This window comes from Anas acuta, chromosome 16 (genome assembly GCF_963932015.1).
Source record: "Anas acuta chromosome 16, bAnaAcu1.1, whole genome shotgun sequence".
Taxonomy (NCBI): domain Eukaryota; kingdom Metazoa; phylum Chordata; class Aves; order Anseriformes; family Anatidae; genus Anas; species Anas acuta.
In genome coordinates, this window is record NC_088994.1 from 7,448,098 (window position 1) to 7,463,911 (window position 15,814).

At 51.7% G+C, this 15,814-nt stretch overlaps 1 protein-coding gene across 4 annotated transcripts in view; it reads left to right on the plus strand.

Moving 5' to 3' along the window:
• The window catches only part of LOC137865539 (rho GTPase-activating protein 39-like), a 49,754-nt gene extending 36,548 nt beyond the window's left edge, over nucleotides 1–13,206 (plus strand). For all 4 annotated transcript variants that reach the window (XM_068700674.1, XM_068700675.1, XM_068700676.1 and 1 more), the window contains exons 5-10: nucleotides 184–273; nucleotides 6,400–6,473; nucleotides 7,772–7,971; nucleotides 9,452–9,543; nucleotides 9,996–10,159; nucleotides 10,587–13,206. In XM_068700674.1, the coding sequence (XP_068556775.1) occupies nucleotides 184–273; nucleotides 6,400–6,473; nucleotides 7,772–7,971; nucleotides 9,452–9,543; nucleotides 9,996–10,159; nucleotides 10,587–10,787 (821 nt within the window). In that variant the 3' untranslated portion in view covers nucleotides 10,788–13,206. The remainder of the gene's footprint in view (nucleotides 1–183; nucleotides 274–6,399; nucleotides 6,474–7,771; nucleotides 7,972–9,451; nucleotides 9,544–9,995; nucleotides 10,160–10,586) is intronic.
• Nucleotides 13,207–15,814: the final 2,608 nt, after the last annotated feature.

Sequence of the window (15,814 nt, forward strand, 5' to 3'; positions counted from 1 at the left end):
AGACCTCCCCTTGCTGGAGCTAGGCTGGCTGGTTTCATTCCTGTCTCTGTGCAGTGCTGGGCTTTGGTGTTTTAACATTCCATATTATTAATCCAGAAGCTCTTTCTGCCACAGTGAAGGGGAGGAGGACAGGGAACATTTGGTCCCCTTCAATGCTCACTTAATGGTGCTTTGAATTTTCAGTTGCCCAGCGCATCAAGGAGCTTGTGGATCTGAAAAACAAGAAGAACTCAAAATCCAGGAAAAAGAGGAAACAAAACACCGAAGAGGAAGGTAAAAGCGGGCACAGCATACAGGGAGCCAAGAGGGCATTAACCTCAGACAGGCTGGGCTGCTGAGCTCTGCTGAAAATCAGACCATTTCTTTAAGTGCATAGACTTAGATACAGGAAACTTCACTGCAGGTGCCCAGTGAGAGGGTTTTGGCCAGAGCGTGGGTTGGGAGCAGTGCGGGTGGCCGCTGGCAGTGCACAGGGCCCCGGTAGCAGTGTGGTGGTAGGTGGGAACCCTTTCACTGACAGGTGATTGAGAAAATGGGACCTTAAGTTGGATGCAGACCTGGGGCAGTAATTCAACCAGTCTGTGCAAGCTGCAGACTTCTGTATAGTACATGTCAGTGTTAAAGGCTGTGCGAGCCAGCACTGTGGAAAGAACCTGTCTTCAGCTGTAGCTATGGACTTTGTTAGCCACCACCCAACCTGAGGACCTTCAGGGCATCAATATCTGGCAAAGAGCTCTGCCTTTCTCTTTCAAGTACTGGTTTCTCCTTGTCCATGTTTCCTGGGCTTGCCAGGTCCATTGGTCTTGTGGTCTTGTGGTCCAGGGCCCGAATAACATCTCTACTGAATGGACAAAACTATTGCTCCTTTTTTTTTCTTTTTTCTTTTTTTTTTTTATAGTAGCATTACTCCAGTTTTTACTGCTGGCTGAAGGAGGACAGATAATACTTTTTCTGGCCTAAAATATTCGTGGACTAAAGTCTATTCAAGTTTTTATATTGTTTCTAGGAAACTTGAGTCAAGCCTATGAATTCCTATTAGGCATCAGTTTGTCTCATAACCTCGGTGTCTTTCCTTGTGGAGAGCTGGAGTCCAGCTTCCTGCGTCGTTGAGCCCTGGCTCACTGCAGCATGCAGATGCATGAAACGTGGAAATCGCAGTTGCACTCCAGTGGTGATTGCCCTGAGTCACTGCTGCTCAGTGGCACCTGCAGGTGTGGCAAGTGGCTGAGGAGGCTCCTTGGTCACAGCCCCTGCTGTGAGCTTCTGTCCTTCGCTCTCTCACTAGCCTGTCTCCTGTGGGATTAAGTGCAGAGACCTGAAATCACATGGGGGAATACACATGTTGTAGGAATATGTCTTTTTCCTCTCCTGTTCAGGCCCTGAAGAGCTCAGCCTACTCTGAGCCTTTGAAAAGTCATCTTGCTTGTATTAGAGGGATTTTGATATCTTTGTGGGACAACTCCCTGATCTGCTCTACGCAGGGTGTGCTCAGCCTGTGTGGGCTGAGCAGTTCTGCTGCGTGATTCCCTGTCTGTGTTGTGTGTGCTGGAGGTGGGTTTAGGAAGATAGAGATAGTTTTTACTTGTATATATACGTGTATATATGTGTGTGTATATATATACATGTGATACTGTGTTCAAAAGAACACCAGGAGAGCTTTTATGAAGTTTCCAGAAAGAAGCACTTGAAAGTCAGAAATGCTTTTGTGACTTAGCTGGGTATCTGATGACAGGCCACATGCTGCTCCCTTCACAGGACCCTGCGCACTTCATTGCACAGGAAAGACCCACTCTGGGAACAGAACGGAACGGGGCTTTGGAATAACTGAGCTTGCCTGTAGGGCTCCTGCCAGCTTGCTGGAAAGATTGCAAGGTGCAGCAAGGGGGGCACAGAGCAGCAGGGAGAGAGGGCTGGTGATGAGGGTTTTTTTCTGGAGTCTGACCCCGAGAGTCCAGGGGAGCTGCAGCTGCATCCAGTGCAATCCTGCTGGAATGTGCCAGGTGCTATCTGCTGCTGGCTGAAAGGGCCAGGTTTTTCCTCGGGGTACTTACAGTTGCTCCACCAGGCATGTCTGCTTTCCTTGTGTCGCGTGGGTGTGATGCAGTTCCCTGAAGTTGCAGGGTTGTTTCAAGGAGTTCATTAGTAGCTGTGAGATGCTTTCCTGCTACTGCATCTGTATGCATCTGTTTTACAGAGAAATCCAAACGGAAATGAAATATACTGTCTTCAAATAGACTTTAATAGTATATATGTAGGCATGTATGTCTTTCAGTGAAAAATGGAGTTAAAGCAGTGATTAACACCCAAAAAATATTTTTAAGTTTCCCACGCTTACTTCTGCAATCTTCATCTTGCAGTATAATTTTCTGTGAGTAAATGAAGTACGAAGGTGGTGCAAGATCCTTTCATGGATCAGTAACCCATTGAAAATCAGAAGAATAACAAGAAGAAATGAATGATCTGCTTTCACAAGAAGGATTGTCTGCTGATCCTTCAGGAATGTATGCTGGGCTTTGGTCTGAGTCTGTACAGGGAGGATAATAACGAGCTGACAGCTTGGTGTTGGTACAGAATTATGCAGGGCTGTAAAAACTAAAGGTGCAGAGGGACCTCACGAGGGTAACTAAGTGATCAAGCAGCAGAGGAAATTGGGTCAGCAAAGGAAAGTATTGTATATGGGGGAGATGTCCTTAACTGCACATGCAGGGGGAGGCTCTTTCAAGTGGGAAAAGACATTTTGCAGCCTGTATATGGATTTCTGAAAACTGTGCTGGGAAGCAGCCAGAAAACCGACAGAAAATGGGGAGCTTTTAGAAAAGGGGCAGAGAGCAAAACAATGTTCAGCCATGGTCGTGCCTGTGCCCACTCCACGTGCCCTGGCACTGGGGTCCCCAGGGGGAAGAAAACTTCTCATTGTTTGTCACAGGAGAAGGATTGGAAGCCACCCAGCTTTGTTGTTGGGCAGCAGGTTTAGGAGTACTCTGTCTGGAAGCACAAAATGAAGTTATACAAGTCTGCAAAGCAGGGTGTCATGCAAACAGGTTTAGGAAGAAATGGGACAAATTCAAAGAAGGGAGGTTTGTCAGTTAATGGTTAATGGTCCAGGTGCACCGCTGCCGCAGGGTATCTCCCACATGCTGTTAGCAGGAGATCTTAGCAGGGGAATACTCATTTTTCATGCATCCTGTGTCTGTTTCTCTTTCTTCTGGCAGTTGATGCAGGCTGCAGACTCACGTGGGCCTTTGGGCTGATGAAGTCTGGCAGTCCACATGTAGGGAATGGTGATGGAGCAGCATTACCAGGATGCAGAGGAACATGCTGGTGGTGTAAGGAAGGGGGAGGATGGGCTAAGGCACTGTTGTGGATGGAACTGCTTGTTTAGATCCAAACCAGGAGCACAGCACCAGCTCAAGGCCTGGGAGGCTCCTACCCTGCTGCTGGAGAGCAGGGCAGGCAGCTGGGGGCCTGGGAGCCTGTCTGCACCAAGGGCTTCAGGCCAGATTGAGGTCTGTGAGACGCAGTGGTAGAGCGCAGAAATATTGAGACAACAGCTTCTGCTGTGCTAAAATATGTGTCCTGTGGCTGGGTTCTGAATCCACATTGTTTGCTGCATTTTTAAGACATTTTTTGGCAGGAAGGCGTTCGAGTCTGTTCCAGAAGGTATGCTCCCGCATGTGCATTGCCTGGATTTCAACTTGTTATAAAAGGAGAGGCTCTTCAGGAAGCTCTTTGCATGTGTTTTTAGGCCAGCACATGGAAAAATATTTTCCTTTGCAAACTGTTTTTCACTGTGTGGGTTGTGAGGAGTCTTCTGTTCCTGAGCTCCTGGGGCTACTGTGGTACCACAGGAAATAACAGATCAGCTTGGATTTTACAGGCTCATCATGTGCTCAGAGAAGTGCAGTTACCTTGTGTTAGCCTGTCCTTGTCCGTACAGTCTAAAGCTACTTGTCCCCGCACCACGGGGCTCAGCTGGGGAGAGGAGGCAGTACCTGGCCGCCCTGCTGCGTACAGCCCGACTGCATCATGCGTTTTGTGCTGCGGGCAGGTCCCTAGCTGGGCGTTTTGAGAGCTGCCAGATGGTCAAGTTGGGCCAATGGCTGCAAAAAGCAGTGGCTAATGATGAATCCTCCTCATTTCCCTTGCCTTTCTTTCCTGTCCAGCTCACCACTAGCTTCTGGGCCTTTCTGACTCTCCTCCACACTCCGTAGCAGGGCTGACCTCGGGCGCCCCACAGGAGCGCGTGCTGCTCCTGCAAGGCACGGCTCCCTGATGGAGCTGCCATGTGTTCTGTGCCAGTGGCAGCAGCAAGCCCATCACCTCGTGCCTCAAGGCTCCATCTGCTTTTTTGGCCGTGCAGCTCCATGGGCAGTAGCAGGTCCAGCCCCTTGTGCAGGGGGCGAGTTTAGTTTTCAGTTTATTTGCGCAAAATTCCAGAGCCCGCCTTGGGTTAGAGGCCGCAGCTTGAGCATCACTGGGAGCAGGATGTCTCGCTGCACACAGCACAGGATGTAGGATTTACGCCTTTCCCAGGGTATTTTCTGGGAAAACAGGCTTCTCCCAGGCACGGCCTGGTGCTGCCCACGTGTCAGCAGCGCAGGCTCTCTGAAGTAACCAGTTCCTTTGCAAACCTTGTTAAAGTCTTAGGGTGATGGTGGGTTTTATGGTCTAATTACATTGTGAAAAAGTATTTCCTATAATTAGTTTTGAAGGCGTTGCCGCACATGTAATTGTTCAGTTATATAGACACAGTGCAGTCTTTTTCCCATTCACTCCTCTGTAATCTGGAGGACCCTTCACTTTGGGTCTGTAATTTTTAACAACAGAAGCAGTAACCCAATGTACCGAAACATCACAAAGCAGTTCACTGTGTTTGTTTTCTTTAATTCTTAGACATTCCCAGTATAAATCATGTCTGGAATTAGCAGGATTTTTGCATACAGAGAGTAGTTTGCTTTAGATATTCCCCAGAGAAATTCTTAAAATTGACTTTCCTTTTGCCTGTGGGATGCTGTTGTACCTCCTTTGGCATTTCTCCAGTGTAGCAGGGAGGCTGCACTCCAGACGTTAAAGTCGACCAGATTCATTGAGGCAGGGTGTGCTTGTTTCATCTAGGGGAGCCAAGGGCTGTGGTTTGTCTGCTGGCTGAGAAAAGCACAGCTTTTCTGGAGGAAAGCACAGCTCTCCCCTTCGTGACTTGTCATTTTGCTTGGGGAGAGCTTGTCTTCTCTCTACATTGAGAGGATTTGAGGAACTCCAGGATCCTGACCAGCTTACCTAAGCTACAGAGTGCTTGAAAGGCTGATCTGAAATAAGCACCATCTGACCAGAATGTAGATCTTAAAAGCCACAAGTATTTTGAACTCTGCTGCAAGCTTTGAGCCTGGCAAGGAATCAAATAGGGCAGATCTATTCACTGCTTTCAGCAAGCAATTTGGGCTTGATTTGAAAAAGAACAAAAGGCCAACGGTTTTGGAAAAACTCTCCCAGCAATCAGTGCTCTGTCAGTGCAAATATTTCCCTTGGTGTCATGGGGGGATTAGCTCTGTGAATCCTGGCTCCACTCACCCTCAAAGTTCACTGAACCAAGCACAACAAGAGCAGCCGTTCCTGCAGAGGGCTGCAGCTCTCGCAGCGAAACTCCTGAGCTTTGGTGTGCCAGGTTTGCCATGCATCACAGAGCACACGTGAGCTTTTTGTTAAAAGGTAGTGCTGGAGGAGGTTGCTGCCAGGAAAGCGCGAGGAAAGCCCTGCTTCCTGCAGGGCTTTGGGAAGATGGTCTCCATTTTTTTGTGCCTCCCCTTGGAGTCGTGAAGTTAGGCTCAGTGCTCTCCAGCCCTGGCACGTTGCTGCCTCTCTCACTATCCCAGCTCTTGAATCATAAACAATTTGTTCAAAGCACTTGAAATCTTTCCTGGCAAGAGACTGCCTCTGCATGCTCTTTGGTTGAGATCGAGCAGTATTTAAATACCCAGTCCTGTGTGTGTGAGTCCCACAACTCTGGCTCTGCAGCAGGGAACGAGGACTCATGCTCACATGCGTGCCCAGGCTGTGAACGCCGAGCACTGAGTCAGGACGGGGTCAGACTGTGTGTGTGCAGGGCTGTGATCCGCACAAGCAGGGGTGGGAGGTGCAGAGTGCCAGCCTTGAGTCAGAAGTCAAATCCCTCCAAGGCCAAGCAACAACTCGCACTGACACTGCCTTTCTCTGGGGCCACGATGCATCGGCATGCTCCACGGGAGGTTTCGGCAGCCTCTGCCCTGCCTGCAGAACAGGCTGTGCAAAATGGGGGCGGGCGTTTGTACCAGTGCAAAGTGCTGTGCTGGTGCTTTGCAAAGAGCTGTGGCATGGCGGGTGCACAGTGTTGTGGGCTGACGTCTTGTTTATCCTTCCTGCCAGGTCTGCCCATCAGCACATACGCCAAATACTGCTACCGCAAACTCCAGAAAGTAGCCGTCACCGGAGGCAAAAAGGTGAGTTGCTGCCCCAGTGCTGGGGGCTCAGGCTGTCTGCATGGCACTCGGCTTTCCAGGTCCCAGAGAAATCCGTCCTGTGGTGCTTGGAGGCCACTGCTGATTCAGTGATGGAAAATGGAGATACAGAGAGTGGAGGAGGTTTGGTCATGGCTCCTCTCCCCGTGGATGTGTGGGACGAGGCTGCTGCCTGTCTCCTGCTGTGCTCCTGCTGTGCTCCTGCTGGAGAGCAGTGCCTGCTGTGCTGCTGGCCACAGAACTGAGTGCTTGCTTTGGGGACATGGAGGACAAAGCTGATGGTTGCCTGTCTCCAAGGCAGTAGGAGCTGTCTGTGCAAGGGATGCCCATCTCTGGAGAGCTTGCCTGGGCTTGGTCTTGCAGCTGGCTTACTGTAGAGTTGCCCATTTCCAAAGTCATGCAGTGGAGATGCTTGGTACAGGCATCCCCCTCCTCCCTTTCCTCCACACGGAGCTGTGAACGCTGGCATGCAGCCCCAACCTGTCCATCCTAAGTCTCTGAGCCAGATCCGGTTGTCTTTTCTTTCTGCAAATCCCTCCAGGGCCTCCCTGCCATCTGGACTCCATGTACAATAAGCGAATAGCTGAAATACCTCGGGAGGGGAGGGGAGGGTGTCCCTGTTGGGGCAGAGCAGGAGACGTCCAGGCATGCATCACACGCCACCACAGCCCCTGCCTGCTGCTGCCCACCGAGGGGTCAGCAGAGCCCACGGGAAAAGCACTCATCCCATCCTGTGCTCTGTGCTGTCACTTGCCAGGCTATCTTAAAAGCCTCTTCCAAAGCATCTGTCAGAAGAAACATGTTCTGGATGCTCCCTCGGTGCCTGCTTCTCAGAGAGCTTTAGCAGCTCTGAGGGTGAAGCTTTCCCTGATCTAAAGCCAGGCCCTGGGCTTCAACATGCCTGGGATTCTCTTTTCCCAGGGCTGTTTTTCAGCTGTCCCGTGGCCAAGTGTTTGCCTGGCGCCAGGGCTGCTGTACACGTGCCCTGTGCCTTCCTCTGCCACACCAGCACAACTGAGCTGCCTCAGACCTGTGCTGCTGGAGTTGTTACCGCATACAAATCCCTGCAGAAACACCTCAAACTCTCCAAAGCTGCCTCCTGCCAGCAGGCAGTGGCTTCTGTGCTCCTTTGGAGATGAATGAGCTGAGCCCTCCTGATTTTGGCACGTGCAGAGCCAGAGCTGTGCTGCTGCAAGGGGCTCCCAGGGGGACATCGAGGTGGCACACACACGAGCAGCCCTCTCAGCCCACAGCTGCACTGAGCTCTCCTCTGTCCCCAGGGCCTCCGTAAACCAACAGTAGAAGAGATAACGCACGCCAGAAATGCCATCGTGACACCGTCACTCTTTGGCAGTTCTCTGGAGGAAATTATGCTGCGGCAGCAGGACATGTATCCAGGTCACAAGCTGCCGTGGGTGCAGACGCAGCTGTCGCAGCAGGTCCTGGCACTGGGAGGAGAACAGACAGAAGGGATTTTCAGGTGAGCTTCTGTGACTCTGTGTTGCTTTTGATCCACCCACGCTATCAGCCCTTAAAGCTAAGAAATCAAGATTGACCTCTGTGTGATTCCCCTTCCCTGAGAACAGCAGCCTGTCACAGATCACAAGAAAAAACAAACAACCTCTCCAGGTTCAGGAATCATCAGTCCATTTGTATGCATTAGCACAGAGGGGACAGTGTAGTTGTGATGAGCACTTGTGGCAGCACATACCCAGGCACAGCACTGAACTTCTATCATAGAATTATTAAAGTTGGGAAAGACCTTCATGGTCATCTGGTTCAACCATCCCCCTACCACTGCTGTCACCCACTAAACCGTGTCCCTAAGCACCGTGTCCAACCTTTAACACAACTTAAACAGTAGTTGCCAGTACAGGGAAGGGCCAAGCTTTTGGGTTCCTGGTGGAGCCTGCGGCTACAGCTGTGGTGTGTGAGTTTCTCACACCTCTTCTGGAGGAAGCCTGTGTGTCCTTGTTTCTGTGGTGGGGGGATGCTGCTGCCGAGAAGTGCAGGGATGGCCCAGTAGGTGGAAAGCTGAATTGAACTGGGAGTGACTGGCACCAAACAGGGACTAAAGCACAGCACTGTACTGCCGTGACTTGCAGTGTCCCTTGCAGAAGGCAGGCTGTAGAGGAGGGAGCTTTTCTACGAGTAGCTTGCAATGACCTCACTACAGTGCCCTGTTTGTAGCTTTGCTGCTTTTCTCCTGCTTTCGATGGGTAATTAACACTGGAGGAGAAGTTACAGATAATTATCACACGTGGGATCTCCCTGAACATATCATGCTGAAAGGCAGACTGGTGCCAATCAGAACTCTCTCCAGTGACTGAAAGCAATTATAAGGGATGACAGAATCTATCGGATAAAAGCAGTTCATCAAATGCAACACTTCAGCCTTGGTGATGTGCAAGACTCAGGGTATTTTGCTCCTGGGTGAACATGTGAGGATTCAAGGGAGACAGAGAATCTGTATGATGAACACAGGGGTTCAGGGGTTGGTTTGGTTGTGTGTTGTTTTTTTTTTTCATTGTTATTTGTTTTAAGACTTTAATTAGTTTTTCAGTTATTAAATGTAATTTAAGATAGCTAGCAGAACACTCAACTTTGCCCTGCATTAGTTTCTAATATCTTGGCTTATTTAGCCAGAGGTGCTTCTTTGGTCTGGCCTGAATGTGCTGCAGGGAGGCCCAGTTACAGGAAATAACTGCTTCTGAGGACAAAATGACAGTGGATGTCTGAGTTAGTGGGAAGGAGACATGTGTTTCTTCCACACCCATCTTAAAACTGTGTCTAAAAGCAGACAAGCTATTCTTTCTGACAAACTGCTTCTGTAGGTACTGCTGCTGTGTGCTCCCTTCTTCCCAGGGTCTCAGAAGCAGTTTTGGAGCCACCGTTTGCTGGCCTGCTGTGTGCCACACCGTGTGCTCTCTGAAGCATCCTTGCTGTGCTTCTGTTTGCAGGATACCTGGTGACATAGATGAAGTCAACGCATTGAAGTTGCAGGTGGATCAGTGGAGAATCCCAAGTGGCCTCAGTGACCCCAACATCCCAGGTAGGGGAATGCTGCATGTGTGCACGGTGCAGCCTTAGCCATGGTACAGTGCAGAGGGGAAGGTACAGGAGCAGCCCAGGATGCATGCTGCTGTCTGGGGACATGTACACAGTGCTGTACTCTGCGAGCTGTCTTCACCAACTGGCTTTTTATTCTATGCCTTTCTGCTGCTTTTCCAAATGCTGTCCATGGGAAAGCACTGGGGGTGGTGGAGGGTCCGTCAGAGTGAGGCTGTATGAGCCCAGCAGCCTGCAGGGCAGCTGGGAGTCATTCAGGAGCAGCACTCTTGTTCCCAGCAACTCTGACTTGATCTCTAAGGTGAAATGGGACAACTGCAGAATCCTTCCTCTGTCCTCCGGATCCTGAGGCATTCAGTCTCTCTGCCAAATTTGTATCTGAACATGACGGGGAGGTAACCAGAGCTGTTCTCATGCCTTCTGCTTTCTGCCCAGCCTCTCTCCTCAAGCTGTGGTATCGGGAGCTGGAGGAGCCTGTGATCCCCCAGCAGTTCTACAAAGAGTGTATCAGTAACTACGAGAACCCTGACGCTGCCGTGGCTGTGGTGCATCTTTTGCCAGAGCTCAACAGACTGGTGCTGTGTTACCTCATACACTTTCTGCAGGTAGGCAGCCCCAACCATCCTTGCCTCTGATGCCAGCCAGGAGCATAGAGCACAAGGGGGGTCATCTGTAGTGCGCCATCAGCTGGCATTTAGGATCTCCCATTTGTATTTAAGGTGGGATTAGTGGAGGGAGGTTTTCTGGCCTTGTCCCTTGTTGGAGCAATAAACTATATTCTTGATCTTGCGGAGTATGGGGCAGGTCCCACAGGGAAGGGTTGAGATCTGCAGGATGTTCCCTGTCTGCTGAGACTCCCACACCATCAGCCAAGTCAGAGCATGGTGGTCTTCCCCTGTGAATGTGTGGCTGTTGGGGCACTGTCCTTCAAGGAGGCCACATCTCTGCTGTCCTTGCTTCTCTTCTTAGGCCGTGTTTGGAGTTCTTGCCCTTTTCTACTGCTACAGCTCAACTTTTCCTTATTACCTGCAGATCTTTGCTCAGCCATCAAATGTGGGCAGAACGAAGATGGACGTGAACAACCTGGCCATGGTGATGGCCCCTAACTGTCTGCGCTGTCAGTCTGATGACCCTCGCATTATCTTTGAGAACACACGCAAGGAAATGTCCTTCCTTCGCATGCTGATAGTACACTTGGACACCAGCTTCATCAAAGGGCTGGTTTGAGGCACTGGCCCTGGGGTCCAGGACATTGCCCTGGGGAGTCATTGGGTGCCTGAAGTCTTCTCCTCTCTGCTTAGATTTCTTCTGTTGTCCTTGCTGCTTTCACACCCCAGGTTAGCCCCTGAACGTCTCCCAACATGTCCCTTCAAGGACAAGGACTAGACATTCTTGAAAGGCTTGGGCATTTCAGCAGCAGGACCTGGAAGTCCTTGGACATGCCAGGCCTCTGTGTGTCAGAGGTGGGAAGGTTTCCTCCTTGGAGCCACAGAACTGGCTGCATTTTGAAAGGGCTGTGACACCCATGAGACAGCTGCCTGAGGCAGTGAGATTCTCCATCTCCTTTCTGGAGGAAGAGTTGGCTTCAGGTAGGAGGACATCGCTCCTGTATTGTGGCACAAGCTGGTCCTGGGGGACATAACTGCCTCACAGGGATGGCACCCACTGCTATGGAGCCAGCCTGCTTTACCTCTGCAGACTGTTGGTTGGAGGCGTGAGGGTGTTTCTGGCACCCCATGGTGCTGCTGGTAGGTAGATGTGAAGATGCAGGGGGTTGGCTGAGGCAGAGGGATTCCTGGGACTGCCCTGATGAGTGGAAACGTATTGCAACCCAAGGAGAGATGTCTGAGCCTCTGCTGCTGGACGGCCAGACAGACAGACATCCTGTGCCTGGGAGCTCAGGCAGGCCAGCTCAGCACAGCATCCACCTCACCCTCTCCTTTAGGCGGTTTCAGAGCTGCACAGCAGTGTGGTCGGCCTGTGGGACCATCCCTGTGTGGAGCTAAACCAGCACCACCCACACCATGGGGCCTAGGGACAAGAGGAAGGCTGTGCACCTGGATGCCTACAGATGCAACAGTCTTGGCATCCTCCTAATGTGGGCCATATCCTCGAGGGGTAACCCCACCAGCTTCGTAGCTCCTTTCTGCCAGGTTGCATGTGCCACATGAGCTGACACCAGTTTTCCTGAAGAACAGCTGAGAAAGTGCCAGTGGTGCTCAGAGCGGCCTCCGCGGCTCCAGCAACCCCATTTCCTGGCACCAGGTCCTTCACAGACAGCTCTGCCCACCCTCTGGTCCAGCCCTGGTCCAAAGAAAACAGGGAAGACCACCAGTGGGAAGAAGTGCCCCTGTGCTGAGGTGTGCCCTTCCAGGCAGGGCAGCTGCATTGCCTCTTGCCTGGAGTCAGCTGTGGCACCCGCGCTCTTCCCACCAAATTCTCACTGGATCTGCAGAGGGTGTAGGAAAGGAAGGGAAGAGGCAGATCCAAACAGCTGAGGTGCAGTGGAGCATGCTAGGGTACTGTCAGGCTGGCAGCTCAGTGTCCTCTCTTTTGCTTTTAAACCCCAGCAGCTTTCCATGTGCCACCAAGAAGTGAGGTACAGCAAGGGGCAGCACGTAGATTTCCCTGCAGCCTCCAGATACCGTTGCATGTTCCTTAGCAAGCAGCAATCTCTAATTCTGTGGCATCCTGGCATTATTCTTTTCATCTGAAGTGTTTTCTGTGCTGGAGGCAGATCTGCAGCAAAAAGCTGCATGCTGGGATCATTCATGCAATGCTAAGTCTACTGGTAGCGTCCAAGGTTGCATTTGCATTTCTGCACCCCCTCCCTTTCAAGTGGGGACCTGGAGTCGCCCTCTTTGGATTGCAGGAGCCGAGTGGGGAGCCAAGGAGTGAGGTTTCAAGCTGATGTCTGAACCTGAACCAAAGACATGGACACAACGTGCCATGTGCAGAGGGTGCCCCGTGTCTGAATCTCTCTCTGTGAGTGGGGTTTCCAGGGTACAACTTTGCTCAGAGAGCTCCACAGTGCAAATCCATTTTGTGGCCAAATGAGCCAAGAGTCGTGGTCCCCCTTGTTACACCAGATGCTTCTGCGGTCCAGGAAACCTTGCTTCTTTGTCAGGATTAGCTGTGTCAAACATGCCAAAAAATGTGCAAGGATCTGCTTCACACACTCATCCTATCCAAGTGCTTCCAAGGAGTTCAGCTCTGTTTCGCCTTCCAAAGTGCTGAGCACCTCGTGCTTCAGATTTGGGGCCACATTCACAGAAACAGAGACAGGCAGGCGGTTACCAGCTTTGCCATGTTTTGCCAAAATTTGAACCATTGAACAGGTTCAGGGTGCCACATCCTGGCCCCACGAGGGCTGGAGCAGCCATGTGCTTGCCCCCTTCTTTGGGCTGCAGCTGCATGTGTCTGCAGCCAGCCACCAGACTGGTGATCCATGTTATTCCTTGCACTTAGCTGTAGCAGGCAATCAAACCATAGGCATTTGCTGCTATTACAAATGAATGCTTCTTGCCAGGGCTGTAAAATAGGCTAATAAATTACACTGGATATTACTTTCTTTGCCAACAGATTTGTAAATACAGATCAGTAAAGCAGCCTCTCTTCTGTTATAATAATAAATACAGTCTCCATAGTTGTCCCTGGTTCTTTTTGTGAATTTGATGTGTGATTGTGCCTGCCTGGAGCTGCAGGTTTCAGCCTGAATGTCAGTGTTCATGAATAATATTTGGGAACCAGCATGACATCAGCACTTGGGAAGCAAGCTGTGGGCTACTTCTGTTGTTTGTAATTCTCAGGGAGCTACTGTGGGGCACTCAGTGAAACTGGGAAGAGATCAGGGAGGAGCAGATAAAGGAGAATACTTTATACAGGAGCAGTTATCTTCTGCAGCCCTTCAGGGTCAGAAGGGATTTAGGCAAGTTTATGGGCTATATAGCTCCACAAATGGGTAGTCAGAGGATAAGACATGGATGTACTGCTAATGTCCCTAATCCAGCCACTGTGGGTGCCGCAGGCATGTGCTTCCTCTGCATAATCTGTTCTGTTGCTGGAGATGTGGTTAGACAGGCTGCAGGGCTGACCCAGCTGGGGCATTTTTATGTTCAGATTGGAGGAGTTTCTGGATCTTTCCTCCCCACCCCAAGAAGGAGCTAGCAGCCATCTGTATTGGTGCTCCAGACTCACACCAGTCACATCCCATGGTGGAGCTGCAGCACAAGTGCTACCTTTGCCACTTCAGTTGGGTGGTGACAAGTTACTGTCCTGAGTCTCACCAGGGCTGCCGACGCTCTGGAGCTGATCATATGCTGGTGGCACTTCCTTTCAAAGAGGGGGGCACCATTTCAAGACGCTGCCCAGTCCAGGAAGGTTTGAACCTACAGCTCCCAGGGGCTTCTCCTGCTGCAGCCTCCACCCAGAGCTTCCTCCTCCTCACCATCAAAGCCATTCTGCTTTGTCTGAAGTGTTTGGTGTTTGCTGATATGGTAAAGGGAGCCTGAGTCCCTTCCTTGGTGGATTGCCTTCATCACTGCTGTCTGAAGGAGGAATATGGAGATGTGAAAACACGAGGTTGAATATGAAGTCTTTCTGCGAAAATGCAAGCAGAGAGAGCCCAAAGGTCTGGTTGCTGGTGTTGAGGGGCCCCAGGGAGGAGGGCAGGAGGGCTCAGGTGTTCACAGGCACATCGGAGTTTCAAATTGAGGTTTCTTGGTATCCTAGTGCCTGCTTCACCTGCTGTTATTGGAGAGGAGGTGTCTCCTTGGGCCACCAGCCCTTGGGTGCAGCCAGCAGCTGCCATGTGCTGTTTGGCTTCTCACAGAGCGCAGGTGTGAGCTGGAGCCCAGTGCTGGGCCAAACTGCTGGTCAGAAAGAGAAACACAAGGGGCTGGGACCTCAGCTGCCAGCCTTGGGAACTGGCAGGATTCAGGGCCCAAGCCCATGAAGCCATTTAGAAGCACAAGACAAAGGTTGTTCCCACAAGATGCTGCTTCCCCAGAGAAGAACTAATGGCCTATGTCTACTCATCTCCACTCACAGCCCCATTTCCTCCATCCTTGTGCCAGCTCTGGTGCTTCATTCAGATCACAAGCAACAGTGGTGACCACATGGGCTGCAGGGGAAATGTGGAGAGCAGGGGAACAGAGGAGGAGTGGGGCCCCTCTCTTTTGAGGCCACTGAGCTATTAAACTGTTCCAGCATGTGGTACAACCTCCCCTGAAATGACCCAGCCTTGGTTCCTGCTGGGGAAGACAAAGGTGTTGCAACTGTAAACAGTACCCAGATACCGGGCTTGGGTGTCCCTGCAGTGTGCTACCTCCTCACTCTCAGGCAGACCCCATGGCTCCAGGAGCCCAAAGAGGATGAGGAGATGGAAGGGGCTACAGCCTCCCCCTGCTCCCAGTTGAATCAGCATGGGGGTGCCTAGGTGCCCTGACGTGCCTGCACGTCTCTGCCACACTGATCCACGAATGGGGCTGTGCTGGCCCTGTGCAGGCTGAGGGCAGACATCCTACCTGGAGATCCACAGCCAGCTCCCAGCCTCTCTGGTTGCTCTGGCTGACAGAGAAGGGATGACAAAATGGCCCAAGCTATAAACTGCCCAGGCGTGGAGTGCTGCTGTGCGGCAGAGGCACTGACTTGGGGAGTGAGCCTCTGCCCCTACATGTGCCTCAGGGCCTTGCCCAGAGGTCAGCCAGACATGGGGGGGGGCCTCCAGAAATGTTCTGACATGAGCCACTACGAGCAGGGCTGGACACAAAGCTCATCCTCAGACTGATCTTTGGTGTTGAGGGCACGGCCTGCGGCTGTAAACTCCCCTGAGCCGTGCTGTGCTGGCCCTCGTCTAATCCCCACCCGGCTCTGCAAAGCCCATGCTTGGGGCAGCCTCAGCACACCACCTCTGCTGGCGGCTGAGCCACGCCATGCTCGGGCAGGCTGGGAGCCTGCGGCCTCCCTGCGCTGTGGCGCTGCTTTAGTGCGGGCTGCAGTGACCCCGCGTGGGCTGCACGGCACGCAGCTGCAGGCTCCCCTGCCTCTCGCTGGCTGGGCCCTTGTGCAGGAGAAGATAAACTTCCACGGGCGCAGAGACACCCTTTGCATCTGCCACACTGGCCCCTTGGGTGGCTGGTCAGGGAGGAGGGGGGAGTCTTCTGCAGGGGATTTCTCTGACCAAATGCAGAGGCTGGCCTCACGGGTGGCATCGCTTTGCAGCTTGTTCAGTTTCTTTTTTTAGTCAATGCAAG